Below are 18,525 nucleotides of genomic sequence, written 5' to 3' on the forward strand. Positions count from 1 at the left end.
AAAAATCAAACCTTCATCCTATAGTTGTACTTCAAGAAGCAACTTGAATTGTCAACAAAGCAGAATGTTATGCATCACCTAACTCACTCTTCATCAAACCAATTACATTAGAATTAAAAAAACCTGATTGATCTCAATATAGCAGATAGCCTAGAAACAGATGAAGTGGTATTTTCCAAAAATCAAGACATTAACGATTAAAAAAAACTAAAACAATAGTCTGGATGATAAATTAAAAGGGTTGAAAGGTTTTGAAATATGTTGAGATCTACTGTTAAAGAAAAGTATAACAGAATGGTATAAGATGTATTCTGATTACAAAACTGAACATTGGGAGTACAAATATTGTCTATCATGCATTAATAACAATGTTGATATGTTGATTGTTAAAAAGTATACAAATCTACAGTACAGGCCAAAAGTTTGGACACACCTTCTCATTCAATGCGTTTTCTTACTTTTCATGACTATTTACATTGTAGATTGTCACTGAAGGCATCAAAACTATGAATGAACACATGTGGAGCTATGTACTTAACAAAAAAGGTGAAATAACTGAAAACATGTTTTATATTCTAGTTTCTTCAAAATAGCCACCCTTTGTTATGATTACTGCTTTGCACACTCTTGGCATTCTCCAATAAGTGATAGTATGTCGTACTCAATATTGCAGAATGTCATAATCCATGTTATTTTTGTAGTTGCTGTTGGCTTCAGCTTCAAGGAGTCTTTATGAGTTCTGTCTTCAATGTCCTTGTAGTGGAGATGATGTCATCTTCAGTATCTGTCCAGTTCTTTTAAGTCTTTATCGACAAATGTACGTTGGCTTCTTCCTATCCTCCATTTAAATTGATGTTGCTTTAGACTTAGACAAACTTTATTGATCCACAAGTTAAATTGTTTATGGTTGGCGTTCCACATGCCCTGAATTTTCCCCTGCTTTCTAAACTTGCGTTCCTTCTTGGGGATGGTGGGGTTGTGTTAAGTCAGTTTGGCTCGTTGCCTCAAGAAAGACACTTTGTTGTTTTTGTTGGTGAACGTTATGATGATGACGACAGGCGTGGTGTTATTCCTGCGTGACATTGGAATATATACTGTATATACGTCGATGTTGTGGACATCCACATTCACCCTCTTTGATTGCAAACAGTTGGCCACTTGTTGCAGTGTTGAAGCAGCAAATGTGTCCTCCTGAATTATCAGCTGCTCTGCCATTAGGCATGTGTGTTATCTGAAGGCCCGTCATAATCGTCATGTGGGCAGGCCCTTGTACTTCCTAAATCTAACACAGACCAGGGCATTCTGTAGCCCGCGGGCCACATCCGGCCCTTTGTGCGTCCCTGTCCGGCCCGCGTGAGGCCAATCATAAATGACAAAATACATTTAAAAAAGTATCTATGTCGAGTGTGCATTACAACGGTGCTGCTTTTGTTTTGAAAAGCGTTATTTGTATTACTTCCGTGTGGACGTATGCGCGTGCGTGATTGTGAGTGAATGTGAACAGCTGCAATCACAAATTACAAAATAAAGTTGAAAAAACATCTAAGTCGTGCGCGCAATACAACTGTGCGGCTTTTATTTTGAATAGTGTTATTTATGGGCGTATGTCCGTGTGTAACCTGTGAGTGAAGGTGCACAGCGACAAGTTATGCACGGTTTACACCCGAGACGCTAAAAAGAGAAAAGTTGATGACGAATGCCGTGTTTTCAACAAGACATGGACTGCCAAGCAACGTTCCCTCTAAGGTGCGCGCCTGCGCAATTGCGCACTGCTCAAGCGTCCTCTGCACACAGCAAATATATGCCGCGCACCAAATCATACCATACCATACCATATCAACTTTATTTATAAAACAAACCCGTCTGAATTCAAAATAAACACATTTATTCTGTGTAATTTTGCAAAGCAACTTTGAATGACAGTGACAACAAGCAGCCCTAACGGTGTTCGTCAACACCGTTCAATTGAACACTGTTCAATTATTGTAACGTCTATCGAGATGCTTCGAGGACAGGAATTATAGCGATCACTTTGAGCAAAACTGTTTATATTCGGCCATAACCACACCAAAAACATGAGTAAAACACTTCTATCTCGAAAAACTAGTCATTTTCTGCCGTACAAACCAGGCTAACCAAATCCAACTTGTCATCTGTCACCAACACGCATACCACTAAACCACTGGTGCGTTTATGGTCACACAAAAGTCGGACAACTGAAACACCACACAAAGTTACACTAAGACTCTTCAGTCATACGTGTGCTTATTTGACTGTCATTTATTATTAATGTTAATTTATTTATATTAATCATGGAATGCTATTACTAGAGAAAGTTACAGGAATGCACACTTCATCCTATGCTTACATTTCATTGAGCTACATGAGGATGTTTAAGGGGAACTAAATGTGATCTCTGAAAGGGGTACACATGATTTCCAAAGCAGTGCTTTTGGTATAAAGTTAAGTTAGGTTAAATGAAAGTATTATTATTATTATTATTATTATTATTATTATTATTATTATTATTATTTATCTTACGGTATTTATCAAAAATAATATTGAGCAAAATTTAATTGAAATATTGTCGATGTGGCCCTCCAGCAGTGCTCGGGTTGCTCATGCGGCCCCCGGTAAAAATGAATTGCCCACCCCTGATCTAACACATCATTTGAGGTATAATTTGACCCTTCTCATCATTTTGCTTCTTTAAAACTTTCCTTCAAGTCCATCCATTAGTTTTACGGGGTGTTGCCGTATCATCACTAAGTGTTGCAGTATCCTTTCGTTCCTTAATATTTGTTTTAGTATGTCATCTCCTCACGCTCTCTATCAAGCCGAGCAAACACTTCGGTCTGCCTGGCTTCCATATTATTTAACATCCGTATTACTTCTTAGAGGCTACCTGACTCTGGAGTCCCTTCCACATCCTCCTCCTCCTCTGCATCTGTTGCGATAGAAGCATTTTTCCTTCCAATGTTGTTTGGGATTGACTGCTTTGAAGCTCGAAGGTTAAAAGTGGTTAGTTAGCTTGTCTTGCTAGAGATCGACAGCAGTCGTAACTCGTCTTTTTCGAGGAGTTACTTTCTCTCACCAAGCCAGTGGTATTAGCAAGCAGATCTGGAATTATGGTCTATATCTGTGTTCGGAAAGAATGCAGAAATGGTCCAAAAACATTGAATGACTACAGAGGTCTTACCATTCCCAAACTTCCTCACAGAAAGTGACATCCATCTATTTTTTACGGCTTGTCCCTTTTGAGGTCGCGGGGGGTGCTGGAGCCTATCTCAGCTGCATTCGGGCGGAAGGTGGAGTACACCCTGGACAAGTCTCCACCTCATCACAGGGCCAGATAGACGGACAACATTCACACTCACATTCACACACTAGGGCCAATTTAGTGTTGCCAATCAACCTATTCCTAGGTTCATGTCTTTGGAGGTGGGAGGAGGCCGGAGTACCCGGAGGGAACCCACGCAGTCACGGGGATACCATGCAAACTCCACACAGAAAGACCCCGAGCCCGGGGATCGAACCCAGGACCTTCGTATTGTAAGTCACATGCACTAACCCCTGTTCCACCGTGCTGCCCAGGAAGTGACATAAAACATATATTTAAAAAAAGGAGGTAAAAAAAAACAAAAAACTTTAGGGATATAATTGTTTGATAAAACATATTGTTGCATGATCAGATAATTAAGAAGTTTAGAAGATATTTTTGTTATCAGAACTGAAATAACAGCAACATATAACATTTCTAGTGGTTAATTGACGCACATTATTTCCAGAGGCCAGATCTAGTCCAGGTGCCTTGACTTTGACACCTGTGCATTACAGTCATTATGACTCGGCTATGTTGTGCACAGAGCACACTTGTAACAGATACCATGTAGTGGACGTGTGTACACCTCACTCCCTGACACCTTATCAGATTGCTTGACAATCAGGTGACAGCTCAGGCTTTTAGCTCGTTGCCTAGTGCCATCCCCTTAATCTACGGACTGAGGTCGGAGCCCTGGGGAGCAGTAGCCAAATATGACGCACTTGAGGAGCGAAGTCGTGTGACTTTCCTGAATGTACATGACAAACCTAACTATCGATCCAAGTATACGTTAATCCAGTGGTCGGCAACCCAAAACGTTGAAAGAGCCATATCGGACCAAAAATACAAAAAACAAATCTGTCTGGAGCCGCAAAAATTGAAAAGCTGTATATACGTCTTATAATGAAGGCAACACATGACGTAAGTGTCTATATTAGCTATAATAGCATACTATCAAAATGACGGTGTCGCGTGGGCTGAAGCAAATCTTTGTTCACAGAAATGTTGAAATTTAATATTTATTGTACATATTTTTACAACATAAGAAACCATTAGTAAATCAAAGGCTACTCAGAAGTAGGGTTGAGTATCGTTTGAATTTGAACGATTCCGATTCCGATTCTTTGTTTCGCTTCCGATTCCTGACGATTCTCGATTCCGATTCTTTTAAGAGGCAGGGTCAAAAAAAAGTTTAGGATATTTTAAATGAGCTAGCTAACCTACCGTCTTTCTGAATGAAATAGTCTGACATTCTCCATCAATTTTAATTATTTTAACTTTTTATGAACTTTACTATAAATTCCTCACAGGGCTGTTTTCAACTAGAATATAAATATCAAATCTATGAACTTGAATATAAATATTATAAATTATGAATACATTTTTCCAGGGGTACACTTTCCTCAAAGAGCTTTATTTTTGAAAACCTCATGAAAACACATTTACACATAGGTGTATGATGCTGCAGGAAACCTCATGAAAACACATTTACACACACAAGTGTATGATGCTGCAGGTACAGTATAAAATCAGAGACAGTTCTTGTTTAGGAAAATGACCATATCCGCCTTCTCAGGCAGGATGCGTGAGCGTTCTGGACAGATAGTGTCTCCTGCTGTGGAAAATACACGTTCGCTGGGTGTGGAAGAAGCTTGAACGCATAAATATGAGAAAGCGAGATCTGACAGCAAAGGATAAGTCTTTTGTTGGTTCCACCGGACCACCACCATGTAGCAAGGTCGTCAGACATAAGTATCGGTGGAACGTCCTGGTACATCTGCAGCTCTCTCTCCACTCGTTTCTTGATGGACATGGAGCTCTGTTATTTTGCGGTTATTTCATTTTTTTTATAAAGTAAAGCCACACTTTCGACCGCCGACGCCCGCTATCCATGCTTGAGCTTGACTGACTCGCTCGGCTATGCTAACACTTCCGGCGGTGGGCGCTTCTTCGTTGGTGTTCAGCGGCTTCTTCTTCCGGTTCGGCAGACATATTTTTTTTCCGGTAGGCTGACTGGGTATCGAAAATAGAATCGAAATTTAAACTTTTGAACGATTCCGGGAGAATCGGAAAGTTAGTTCCAATCGATACTCGATACTCAACCCTACTCAGAAGGTAAGATAACTCCTGGAAATGACTGGCTTTTAATGGCCAAAGGTGTAGATGGGTGTGTCCAAGTTAAAGAAAAATGCAGCCATTATAGCCAATACAGATAATGTTTCATGAGACATGCAAAACTAATTATATACATAAAGGATAAAAGTAAAGGATATTAAATGAACTCAGATATACCTACAAATGAGGTATGATGATGCAATATGTACATACAGCTAGCCTAAATAGCATGTTAGCATTGATTAGCTTGCAGTCATGCACTGACCAAAAATGCCTGATTAGCACTCCAACAAGTCAATAACATCAACAAAGTGCACCTTTGTGCATTCGCGCACAGCATAAAACTGTTGGTGGACAAAATGAAACGAAGAAGGAGTGGAAGATTTTACATGTAAACAAACTGTTGCGTCACAGTCCACACGATGGTGAGTTCAAGAACCGACAAAATTAGTAGGACAAAACGATGTTCAGTGAAGCATACACACAAACATATTAAACAGTGGGATTTCTAACAATTGGGAAGGTTTGTGTCATGTTGGTCCTCAAACAAAAAACATACTAGAACAAAAAAAAAATGTGCCCCATATTTTTCCTTTTTTAAAAATGCTCCAGGGCGGCATTAAATCGAGAGGCGCGGGTTGCTGACCAATGTATCTATTCTGACACAAGAGCCACCCACATGCATGAAGCATACACTGGAGCTCATAAAGCAAGTAAAAGGCTCTTTGCATCTACAGCTCTTCTCCATGCACACTTGCTTCTTTTTTTTCCCCTTTTCCTCCACTCCTCCTAGTGTAGCCACCCAGTACTGCACAGCGCCTATGTGGCTATTTTCCAAAGGGAAGAAGCTGAGGGGTAGGAGGGGTTAGAGAGAGAAAGAGAGAGAGCTAAGCCCCGCCTCTAGATGACGTCAGCGCTCTGCTGGAACACGGCTGGAAGCAAACACAAGCCCACATTTGTTATTGGGATCAATCCGCGCACGGATGTCCTTGCGCACAACTTGCAGAGTGTGACTGCGTGAGACGAGAGAGAGAGAGAGAGAGAGAGAGAGAGAGAGAGAGAGAGAGAGAGAGAGAGGAGAGAGAGAGAGAGAGAGAGAAGAGAGAGAGAGAGAGAGAGAGAGAGAGAGAGAGAGAGAGAGAGAGAGAGAGAGAGAGAGAGAAGAGAGAGAGAGAGAGAGAGAGAGAGAGAGAGAGAGGGCACCAGTGAACACCACAGTGCTGCTACACATGCATTCCACATTTGCGAGGGAGTGAGAGGAACTGTGGAAAATCCACATAACTCGGATTGGATTATTTATTTTTTTTGGTCTTTTCTCCCCTCTGACCCCTGAGAGGATACCTGGAACTTTACTTGTTTGCTTGTCTTTAGAGGTAAGTGTTTTTTCACCGGACTGGAGTGCATCTTTTTTCTTTTTTTTTTTTCCAAAATAGAGTGACATTTCGTTACAAAAATGTGAAATTCTTTATTTTATTTTTTTTATTTTTTTTACAACCTGCACCATAGAAGAAACTATGATAATGCACCGGCTTGGCTGCAAATAGGAAAAAATATATATAATTCATTTTTTTAACGATAATTCTCAAAATACTCCCTTTAAACGCTATTCCTATGCGTCTGGAGATCGTTAAACTGGCCGCATGAGCCTTTGATGGGCGAATACACAAAGTTGATAAGATTAGGGGGAACACACAAGGTGGTTCGGACCATGGTTCTTCGAGACCCCCCTCTGTGTGTGCACGTTTGAGTTGCAGCGCACATCCAGCAGAGATGCGCACCCAGAGCCAGCTGGACCTCACTCCGCAAAACGCGCCCTGTCTGGAGCGCACACTGAAACTTTGCACATATATTTATGCAGCTCGCTCACAGATGCTCAAATGCACTCATGCGCAGTGGCTGCTTTCTACTCTTTTTAACATGTTAAAAAGAGTACTGCATGCACCTCTTACTGGAAACAACTGTCAATCCGATCCTCCATCTCCATAAGACAATACGGTCATCTGCGTAATAAAGATACTATGCACTGTAATGAGGTTGCATCCTATTTCCCCATCATAAAACTGCACATCACGCTCATTCCCAGGTATTATCCAATTCAATTCAGACAACATAAACAGTGTGTTCAATAGAGACAGGCCAGAGTAGTCTTCACTGATGATTGCCTCCGGATATAGTTCCCAGCCAATTGCTTTCATTTTAGATTAACTACTAACCAGGTCAGCATGAGCAGAATCTCACTGCATAAATCTGCGAAAGATAGCAAAAACACCTACTTTCAAAAAGCAGACGTACCACTAAACATGATTTTTTTATGTCTTGTTCAAAACCTCTCTATTGCAGCAAATGAGGGAAAAATTAAGCTTTAAATTTAAAGCCCAGTAATAATAAAAAAAAACAGGAACCTTTAAAAGCTTTAAGCCTGTGGGCTAAAATGGGCTCCTTTCTGCAGCTTAGCATGTCTTTTTGGTGTTTGCTTGTCAGACAGACAAACAGCACTTGCATATGTTTTCACACACATCTTGTGGTGCCTACCACCCCCATGTGGGGAGAAATCATTGCAGCTGCTACAGATCTCTCCTTTCAGCTCGCAACAAAAGAGAGACCCCTGCCTGTCCCAGGCCCCTCTATAGGCTTAACGGGGCGACAGAATTATCATCTGGTCAGCCCATTTTAACGGGAACCCATATATCAACACAGATTGAAATGAGGCATCGTTCTTTTGCCTGAAACCCCACAGTATTACAGTGTTTTGTGAGGAATCAATCACAAACCTAGGTTTTAAAAAAAGGTCTATCAATGATAGATACAAACACTGATTTCCCAATGGATACATACTGTGTGGTGCAAAATTAATTTCAGGATTCATGAATAATTTAGTTGTCAGCCATTACAACTTCTATGGCCCATTCTTGTCCTAAAAGCAGGATTCTTTTTTTTTCCAATGCCTCTCTTGTGCAATGTAAAGTATATCCAGAGGGCACTAAGTAAGTCTAGGGCTGCTGTTATTGCAGACTAATATGCATTTGAGCGTGGTAAGCTCACAATGGCTATCAGCTTTATGTGAGCATCGCATGTTCTCCGGTGAAAGGGAACTGGGTGAACGCACATACGTTTAACAGACTGCTCAATTTAACTTTACCAGGGTAAATGAAGCAGAGGCCACTTTGGCCTTCTGGAGAAACAGCGTATTAAATCGATGTAGAAAGACTTCCACCGCTTAGTATGTTTAACTCCATCACCCTTAAAACTATTTAATGTGTACGAATACACGTTGTGTGTAAAAAGGATTTAATATGTAATTTTAAAAAATAATATTCATTATGTTGTGTGCATTAAGTACCCTTGCTTATGTCCACATGCTGACCTGGTAGTAAACAATAGAGATGCCATTTACTGAAATATGATGAGTGCAGAAAGGGGGAACAAAAGCATCCAAGACACATCATGCCACTTGCAAAATAAAAACATGTTCAGTACAGACTACATCCACCTTGTTGTTTCAAATGAGCTAATCGTGTCTTCCCAATAGACAGGATAGCGCTCAGCAGCAGGTAACGGTGCACACTAGGAATATACAAGGCTGCTTTTATGTAGCTAATCCTCTTAAAATAGACCTAAAAGCATATTATTCTGAGTGCAGATAGTCCTCGCTGGTTTCTCTTGTTAGAGTGCAAATCAGAAACCTGATTTTCTGTAATTCCAAATGATTGGCGGTGAAGCCCTGCAATATTTGTAACTGAAATATTAAGTGCCACATTTAAAGTTGAATCTTACAGATAATAGCACATATTTCACTCTAAATCTCATGTTCCAGGATCTTAATTTCTCCTCCACCTGTTAGGCCCCCTTGTCGCAGAAGTTAGTATTGGTTGTCTGTAATTGACAACTAATGTGCTTGCTTAATGGAAAAAAAAATACAATTATTTTTCAACAGCATTGTATCAATTGCCATTCGCTTACAAGCATCCCAATTCCCTAATGCTCTCTTATTTAAAGCAACAATCTGCTAAATGGCTGGGGCCCTGGTTCCTGATGTACTGTTTTTATACGAGAAATGGGATGCCAGCAGGTCTTTGCATATCAGGATGCAAAGCTATTGTGTGCCAAAGGAAAACAAAACATTTGCCAAGGTAAAGGCAATTTTATTTTCATGAACAAAGCACTGTTCATAACTTGTAAAGAGGGGATGAGGTGGGGCAAAGGGGTCACAGTGAAGCACGGGATGACATGGATGGATGAAACACCCTTGGTCCTCATATGAAATTCAAATGGCATGTTAACAATGTAAGCCTTGACTGGATTGTCCTTTCATCTAATATGATGGGCCTTGTTAAGGCTTTTGATTTTGTTACTATATTTCTGCATTTTTCAAGTGTGGAATAAAATATGTATAAAAAAATAGTGAACTGAACTCACACGAACATATGGGTTAGGGTTATTGATTAGTTTGTAAAACCATGCAGTCCAGATTTTATACATTTGTGTTAGTTACGCTCATTAAATGATTGATCAAAGCAACACAATATAAACCATAGCTTTTTTCTAATAAAATAAACCAATGTAATCGATTAACCGTTGCAGCCCTCACATCAAGAACACAGTTTTTTCGAACCGTAAACATTGATTATGATAATGAAAAGGGATCGGTTAACATAAAAAGCTGCAAAGAGTCAAGTGACTTAATCAAAACCCCAAATAATATGTATTGTAAAAATAATTATATAAGGAATGTTGTATCACATATTAGTGTTAGATTAGGTTTTTGAATCAGCTTTATTGCTTTATTTTACTTCACTCAATAATAGTGGTTTATAGTGGGTGGTGTGATGCACAGGAGAAAATGTGACGGATACAATAAATATTGAAAAGTTGTATTTAATCTTGAAAGATTGTGTGCTAAATGTATTTATCTTTCTGTTTTTAGGACACCAACCCAGGTGCGAAAAGGGCCTAGCATGAATCAAGTTCCAGGTGCATGAGGGAGGCTTGCCCTTTTCACCATTTGTCTCCTTAAAAGAAAAAACTACCTTCCTCTACGCCCGGGACCACAACCGGAGCTCGGGATTCATGTATATACAAGCTTAACAACAGAGAAGAAGATTCTGGTTACCTTTACCAGCTGGAGTACATAAGCAAACAGGCCTTGATTGAGCCTGCGGCAAAGGGGACTGGCATGGGTCAGACCAGCTTTGTGTCAACCCATCATGCATGTCGGGGCTGATTGCAGAAAGGAGCCTGTACAATAGCTCACAAGATTGTCATGACACACACCTAATCTACGGTTATGGCTACTGAGCTTGACAAATTCAACACCCATTAGGATTTTTAATATCGCAGTGCACAGGCTTTGACACTGAGAGGGGATGCTTATCCAACAAGCTTATCTGTCATGGTAAAGGCAGCGGAAGCATGAGCCTCTGAGAACACAGAGGAGGTCATCGTCCTAACAAGGATCAGCTCTGCAAACACTGACCAGTCAGGATATCACCAGAAAGCCCTCAGACAAACGTTTCCCTATATAAAGGATAATAACAGAAGAAGTTCTTGATTGGAGTTTTGGTGAGCGGAAAGGATTTACCACCTTGTGTAAATCAGGTATGTAAAAATGCGTACGGCTTTGCTACATTCCATCTCACTAAATGAACAATTCATTGTGACATTTGTGCGTGTAGTTTCAATCTGAATGTATAACAAAGCAATGTTACCAGATTGATTAACAATTGATTGACATCGGTGGAGTTACATTATAATTGGTGTACACAACGCATTCAAATGTGATTTTATTTCTAATTTGTCATTCCAACTTCTCAAAACATATCGATTGGTTATTGTATGTACACAGACATAACTTAGAATGTATTTCAGCACTTGAACAGTAACTCAACAAAGAACAACTTTGTTTTCTGATTTGGTATGTAGCAATGAAAGGAAGCCTTGAGGTACAGAAGCGTGTAAGACAACGAGGGAATGCTATTAAATTTCACACGTCTGAACCGCCTTTAGGAACAGAGATGCAATTCATAGACGGCATGAAATGAGCACTTACTAATACTGGTTGGCTTTACACTTCTCAGTATCGCCATAAATGAGGCACAATACCAAATTTTAAGTACCAGTAGATAAACATGTTCGAGAGGAAGAACGTTAACTGACCCTTCCAAGTGCGTAATCTAGAATGTGGTGCAGACACCATTTTAAGACGGAAAATATAAGACCAGGGATTTGACCCTCTTTTAAAAGGTATTGTGCATTAAATGTATTCCTGTGTCTTCTCCCTAGGGGCCTTTGAGTGATTAGACTGCAGAGGAACACAGCTTCAAGATGATGCGTCAATGCAAGGCCTTTATCGTCTTCCTCATCAGGGTCGGACTGCTGCTGGGTCTCGCTAACCCACTGGTGACCTCTGCCTCATGTCCCTCTGCATGCCGCTGTGATGAGACCTTCATCTACTGTAATGACCGTGGTCTGACTTCCATTCCTACTGGTTTACCTCTGGATGCAACAGTGCTCTTCCTGCAAAACAATCGCATAAAGAGCTCAGGAATTCCCACAGAGCTCCGCAGGCTCACAAATGTAGAGAAGATCTACCTTTACTGCAACAATCTAGATGAGTTTCCCACTAACCTTCCCTTTGGACTTAAGGAGCTCCATCTCCAGGAGAACAACATTCGCATGATTACACACGAGTCTTTAGCCCAGATCCCCTTTATTGAGGAACTACACTTGGATGACAATTCTGTGTCAGCAGTCAGCATTGAGGAAGGGGCTTTCAGAGACAGTAATCACCTTAGATTGCTTTTTCTCTCGCGAAACCATTTAAGTACTATCCCTTCGGGTCTACCTATGAGCATTGAGGAGTTGCGCTTTGAAGACAACCGCATCTCATCAATCTCAGAACAGTCACTGCAAGATCTCATCAACCTGAAACGGCTAATCTTGGATGGTAACCTGCTCAATAATCGTGGGGTTGGGGAGATGGCTTTCATCAACTTGATTAACCTGACTGAGCTCTCACTCGTGAGGAACTCCCTGACATCACCACCAGCTAACCTGCCGGGCACAAGTTTGGAGAAGCTTCAGCTTCAAGATAATCACATTAATCGAGTTCCACCTGGAGCGTTTGCCTTCCTGAGACAACTGTATCGTTTGGACTTGTCTGGTAACAACCTGAGTAGCCTCCCACAGGGTGTATTTGAAGATCTGGACAATCTCACACAGCTTTTGCTACGCAACAACCCCTGGCAATGTACTTGCAGGATGAAATGGGTACGTGACTGGCTGCGGTCATTACCGTCAAAAGTGAATGTACGAGGCTTCATGTGCCAAGGCCCTGATAAGGTCAAAGGCATGGCACTCAAAGACTTATCTACAGACATGTTTGACTGCACAGATTCAGAACTTCCTACGTATGAGACGAGCACAGTCTCTAACACTGTGCGCCCCTCACAACCACAGTGGCCCTTATTTGTGACCAAAAGACCTGCAGTAAAAGGACCAAATTTGGGCAAAAATTACCACGGCACCACCACCTCAATAGGAAGGAAGATCATCACAATCAGTGTGAAGTCAAGCAGCGCAGATACAATTCACATATCCTGGAGGGTATCACAGCCCATGACTGCCCTGCGGCTCAGCTGGCTCAAGCTGGGACACAGCCCTGCATTCGGCTCCATCACAGAGACAATTGTGCAAGGGGAGAGGACTGAATACCTGCTCACTGCACTGGAGCCAGAGTCTTCCTATAGGATATGTATGGTTCCCATGGAGACCAGCAACATCTACTTGTCAGACGAGACCCCCGTTTGCATTGAGACCGAGACTGGCACTCATAAATCCTACAAACCAACCACTACTTTAAACAGAGAGCAGGAGAAAGAGCCTTACAAAAATTCCAGTCTGCCTTTGGCTGCCATCATTGGAGGGGCTGTTGCACTTTTGGCAATCATCATGTTGGCATTGGTGTGCTGGTACGTCCACAGAAATGGGTCACTTTTTTCCAGGAACTGCACCTATAACAAAGGCCGCCGGAGAAAAGATGACTATGCCGAGGCAGGCACGAAGAAGGACAACTCAATTCTAGAAATAAGAGAAACTTCTTTTCAAATGATTCCTATAAATCACCTGCCTGTGTCCAAGGAGGAATTTGTGATACACACAATATTTCCACCAAATGGCCTGACTTTATACAAGAGCCCACACAGCGAGAACAATATTAACAACCGGAGCTACAGAGACAGTGGAATACCAGATTCAGATTATTCCCATTCATGATATTGCACACAGACATTCATGATGAGTGTGTGCTGTTATACAGAGACTTACGGCAAAACTTCTACAAAACACTGGATCTATAAGACTAAAGAAGCAATGTTCTGTACATTTGCCATATAATTTATATTTAAGGACATTTTATGAAGACTGAGAACGTTCCACCTGCAGGCCCTCACTGAACCATCAGTGGGTTTAGTTCTGCAATTACATTTTAGGGATTTGTAGTAATTTGTACTGTATTTCCTTTGCTTAAAAATGATCGACCAACTAAAAAGAAACTATATTCTACTGAGATATGATGACTTGTCAACTGTGAAAGTGGGTTTTCATTGCTGTGGTGAACAATCAGACTTTAGAAAACCTTGTAGTATAAGCACAGGTCATTATTTTCACATTGTGGCTGTATGGAAAAAAAAAGGCAAAAAAGAGGCATAACAAACTAAGGTACAGTTGATCAATAAAATTCACAAATCAGGCATGTTGCCGTTTTAGAAGAACAAACAGCAGTGAGCTGTCTCATTTACTACTGACCAAGAATATAGTTGTGATTTGTATGTGATGCAAAACACTACAGATGAGGTGCCATGCTTTATTTCTCTACTTTTTTAAGTGTGTATTTTGTTGCAAGTGGGTAACACAGCAGAGTAAACCGAGCAGGACATGTGTGTCGTTTATTCTGATAGGATTGTAGGCCACAGCACAGGGCAGATAAAGCACATTGACTTTAAGGGACTCTTTAAAACAAGAAGACTGGACAGGCTGACACAGGACCCCCCACGATTTCTATTTGTACAAGCCAACAACGGCCAATTGACAATGGTGGCATTCTTTAGTACCGTGTACCCTACGTCACTCAAGTCAAAAGGCTAACTCTACATTAGAATGATCACAGTGTCAGCTATCCCTTGACAGAACTACTATTTTACATTGTTTTCAAAGTGAACATGTTTTTTGTTGCCACAATTTGAAATTACCTGTTCTTCAAGTATGAAAACCAAAGTGCATTGTTTGCCCTTTGGCCAGTCTTGTATGTGCCTTGATCCAATGCTTATTGTATTTAGCTTTTTAAGGAACCAGTGACTTTTTCATACACACTTGGATATGAAGTATTGGTCATATTACAAAATAAAAAAAATACAAAAATAGCATTGCATCATTTCTGACCTACACTGATAATTTGTGATTAAAACACACTTTGGCATTTTTGCTAATAGATTTAAACATATTTGTGTTTTAAGATATGTACTTTTAAGAACAGACAGTACAAAAATAAACATGAAAAAAAAAGTACATCTATATTAATTGATTACTTTGCTGATCAGTTTTCCAAACTGTATTTGTTTTTGTTTTCTTTGGCAATGTTTGATGCTAAAATCAACACAGTAGAAAATCTAACAAAACATGTTAAATAGGTCATCACTTTTTTCTTGAGTTCTGCTCCTCTTGCCTCCACCATTTAAATATTGATGAGTCTCTGATACAATTTGTATTGCATACAAATATATGTTTAACAATTGTGTTTTATCTCTTCCTAATTTAAAACTTACACATTTATGTTAGTTTGTGCTTCCAATTTGCATTTGCAATGTTTACCTCCTAGATTTGGAACAAGACATCACTAATGAAACTTTTATAGATTCACAAAAAGGTACATATTTACACTTTCTATTACATGCAGTAGAGGCTTTAAGTACACAGACAAGTTGCAGAAAGATTCCCAAGTGTTTCTGTTTGGGACCCCACAATCCATACTAAAGTATCAAAATTGCACATTTTTGTCAGCAGATTATGTGTATATATATATATATATATATATATATATATATATATATATATATATATATATATATATATATATTATATATATATATATATATATATATGTATATATACACACACACATACAAATATATATATAATGTGTGTGTGTGTGTGTGTGTGTGTGTGTGTGTGTGTGTGTGTGTGTGTGTGTGTGTGTGTGTGTGTGTGTGTGTGTGTGTGTGTGATCAGGGTTTCCCCTACATGTACACGATCGTGGCAGAGCGCCACAGCGAGATTACTGCCGCCACACCTTCTAAATATACGTTATAATTATTATTTTTAAAAAATTAACATCCATCCATTTTCCGCTTGTCCCTTTCGGAGTTGCAGGGGGTGCTGGAACCTATCCCAGCTGCAATCGGGTGGAAGGCGGTGTACACCCTGGACAAGTCGCTACCTCATCGCAGGGCCAACCCAGATAGATAAACATTCATAACATGTAAACACTTTTAACGTGAAAACAAAATTAAGTGATATATTGTATGAATGGATGTACCGTATATAGTCTATTAGTTATGTACTATTGGCTATAATAAGTTTGAAAAACAGCTCAAATATAAAACAAAACATTCTTAATTGCTTTATTTTGGAGAGAAAAAAATTGTGCATCAAAATCGCCTGTCAGCAGCTGGTCGTGCACCTAAACAGATGACAGCGGGTAGAAGTGAGAGAAAATTGAAGAGAAAGGTATTTTAAGCGAATTAATGCATTTGTTGTTCAAGCCTGTGTAAACTACCCTGAATCTTTTGACATTACTACCAACAATAACGTCTAACTACGCCGTGTGCATCTTTGAACCTCCGACGTGTGTGTGTGAGTTTTCTGCAGGCACTCCAGTTTCTTCCCACAGTCCAAAAATATGTATGTGAGGTGAATTGGAGATTGTCTATCTCGTCTGCGATTGGCCATGGTAATTAGAGTTAGCTTGTCTATGAGCTAGTCCATTGTACATATATATGTATATATGTGTATATATACACATATACATAAATATAGTGTCTGTGGTGTATGGTATACATATATATATATATATATTTTTTTTTTTTGGTCATAAAAAAATACAATCATGTGTGCTTACGGACTGTATCCCTGCAGACTGTATTGATCTATATTGATATATAATGTAGGAACCAGAAATAACAGAAAGAAACAACCATTTTGTGCGAATGAGTGTAAATGGGGGAGGGAGGTTTTTTGGGTTGGTGCACTAATTGTTAGTGTATCTTGTGTTTTTTATGTTGATTTAATAAAAAATAAAAACAATTTTAAACATTTATTTTATTTTTATTTTTTTTATTTCTTGTGCGGCCCGGTACCAATCGTTGTTTGGGGACCACTGCCGTAAGGGACAAGCGGTAGAAAATGGATGGATGGTTTGCTACCTGGGCAGTTTTGACTCCGCTAATAATTGGCAACAAGTCAAGCAGCTGTGTGCGCGTCCACATATCTGTATGTGCACAACAGAGAAGCCGGTTAACTACATTACCTTTAAACTCATTGTGTAAGTATGGATGATTGTTATTTAAATGTTTACTACGTTTGAAGCAAAGGTGGTTATACTTTGCCACCTTTGGCGAGGCATGTTTTAAAGCAGCATGGTGCTTTCGTGTTTAGTGTCACCTTGATCGATAGTTTTGAAGCCTAGATGCATCCATATTGCTCTTCACGCACCATCTTTATTAACCAGCAGAATTGCCTTTATTTGCCATTTTTCCTCTCCACACTATTTCTGCTTGTGCGCTCTGAGAATATACAAGAATACACACTGAACATGCTCCTCTGCTCTGTGCGTCAACGCCGAACGGCAGCATGCAGATATAAAAAAGGACCAGTATTTTCAAAGGCAGTATAGCACCGTGTTTAATTCATTAGTACCGCAGTACTTTATTGGTAGCGGTATACTGTACAACCTTAAATTTTATACATACATACAAACATATACACACACACATATTTATATATATATATATATATATACACACAGACAGACAGACATATATATATATATATATATATGTGTGTGTGTGTATATATATATGTATATAAATATGTGTGTGTATAAATATACAGTATATATATATATATAAATTATATATATATATATACTCACACATTTATAGACACACACACACACACACACATACAGTTATGTTCATAATAATAGCAGTTAATAATAGCAGTGTGTTTAAAAAGGTGTGTAAACCTCAAAATTCTTCAAATAAATTGTATTTTAATGAACACAAATGCATTGGGGAGACTGCACATTCTATTTCAAAGCCAGAAAATTGGAAAAAAGTAATTCAATTTGACAATATTTTAAAGAAAGTCAAGAAATAAAAAAATAGCAGTGTTGACATATTTTTTTACAAAACTCAAATGTACTGTATAAACTAAGAAAGGCTTGCAGATTCAACTTTCCTTAGAATTATTAACTATAATTTAGTTGCATAACCACGGTTTCTGATAACTGCTTCACATCTGTGGCACAGGGAGTCGACAGGTATTGTAGCCCAGGACAATTGTACTACATTCCACAATTCCTCTGCATTTTTTGGTATTGCCTCATGAACAGCATTCTTTATGTAAGCCCACAAATTTTCAATGGGATTAAGGTTTGGGGATTGTGCTGGCCACTCCATTACTTGAACTCTGTTTGTCTGGAACCATGATTTTACTCGCTTGCTGGTGTGTTTGGGGTCATTGTCTTGTTGAAACACCCATTTCAAGGGCATTTCCTCTTCAGCATACGGCAACATGACTTCTTCCAGTATTCTGATGTACTCAAACTGATCCATGATCCCTGGTATGCGATAAATAGGACCAACACCACAGTACGAGAAACATCCCCATATTATGATGCTTGCACCACCATGCTTCACCGTCTTCACTGTGTACTGGGGCTTGAATTCAGTGTTTGCAGGACGCCTGACAAACTGTCTGTGGCCCTTAGATCCAAAAAGAACAATCTTACTCTCATCAGTCCCCAAATTTTACGC

The 18,525-nt window shown here is 39.6% G+C and overlaps 2 protein-coding genes across 5 annotated transcripts in view; one reads left to right on the forward strand and one right to left on the reverse strand.

The window, feature by feature from the left end:
* macrod2 (mono-ADP ribosylhydrolase 2) overlaps positions 1–18,525 on the reverse strand; it is a 1,153,479-nt gene that overhangs the window by 985,232 nt on the left and 149,722 nt on the right. The window lies entirely within an intron of this gene.
* flrt3 (fibronectin leucine rich transmembrane 3) lies at positions 6,606–14,885 on the forward strand. Its single transcript, XM_062058478.1, has 3 exons — positions 6,606–6,810; positions 10,362–11,032; positions 11,717–14,885. The coding sequence occupies exon 3, from the start codon at positions 11,759–11,761 to the stop codon at positions 13,706–13,708; it is 1,950 nt and encodes a 649-aa protein (XP_061914462.1). The 5' UTR covers positions 6,606–6,810; positions 10,362–11,032; positions 11,717–11,758; the 3' UTR covers positions 13,709–14,885.

The sequence above is a fragment of the Entelurus aequoreus genome, linkage group LG09, assembly GCF_033978785.1.
Source record: "Entelurus aequoreus isolate RoL-2023_Sb linkage group LG09, RoL_Eaeq_v1.1, whole genome shotgun sequence".
Lineage (NCBI taxonomy): Eukaryota > Metazoa > Chordata > Actinopteri > Syngnathiformes > Syngnathidae > Entelurus > Entelurus aequoreus.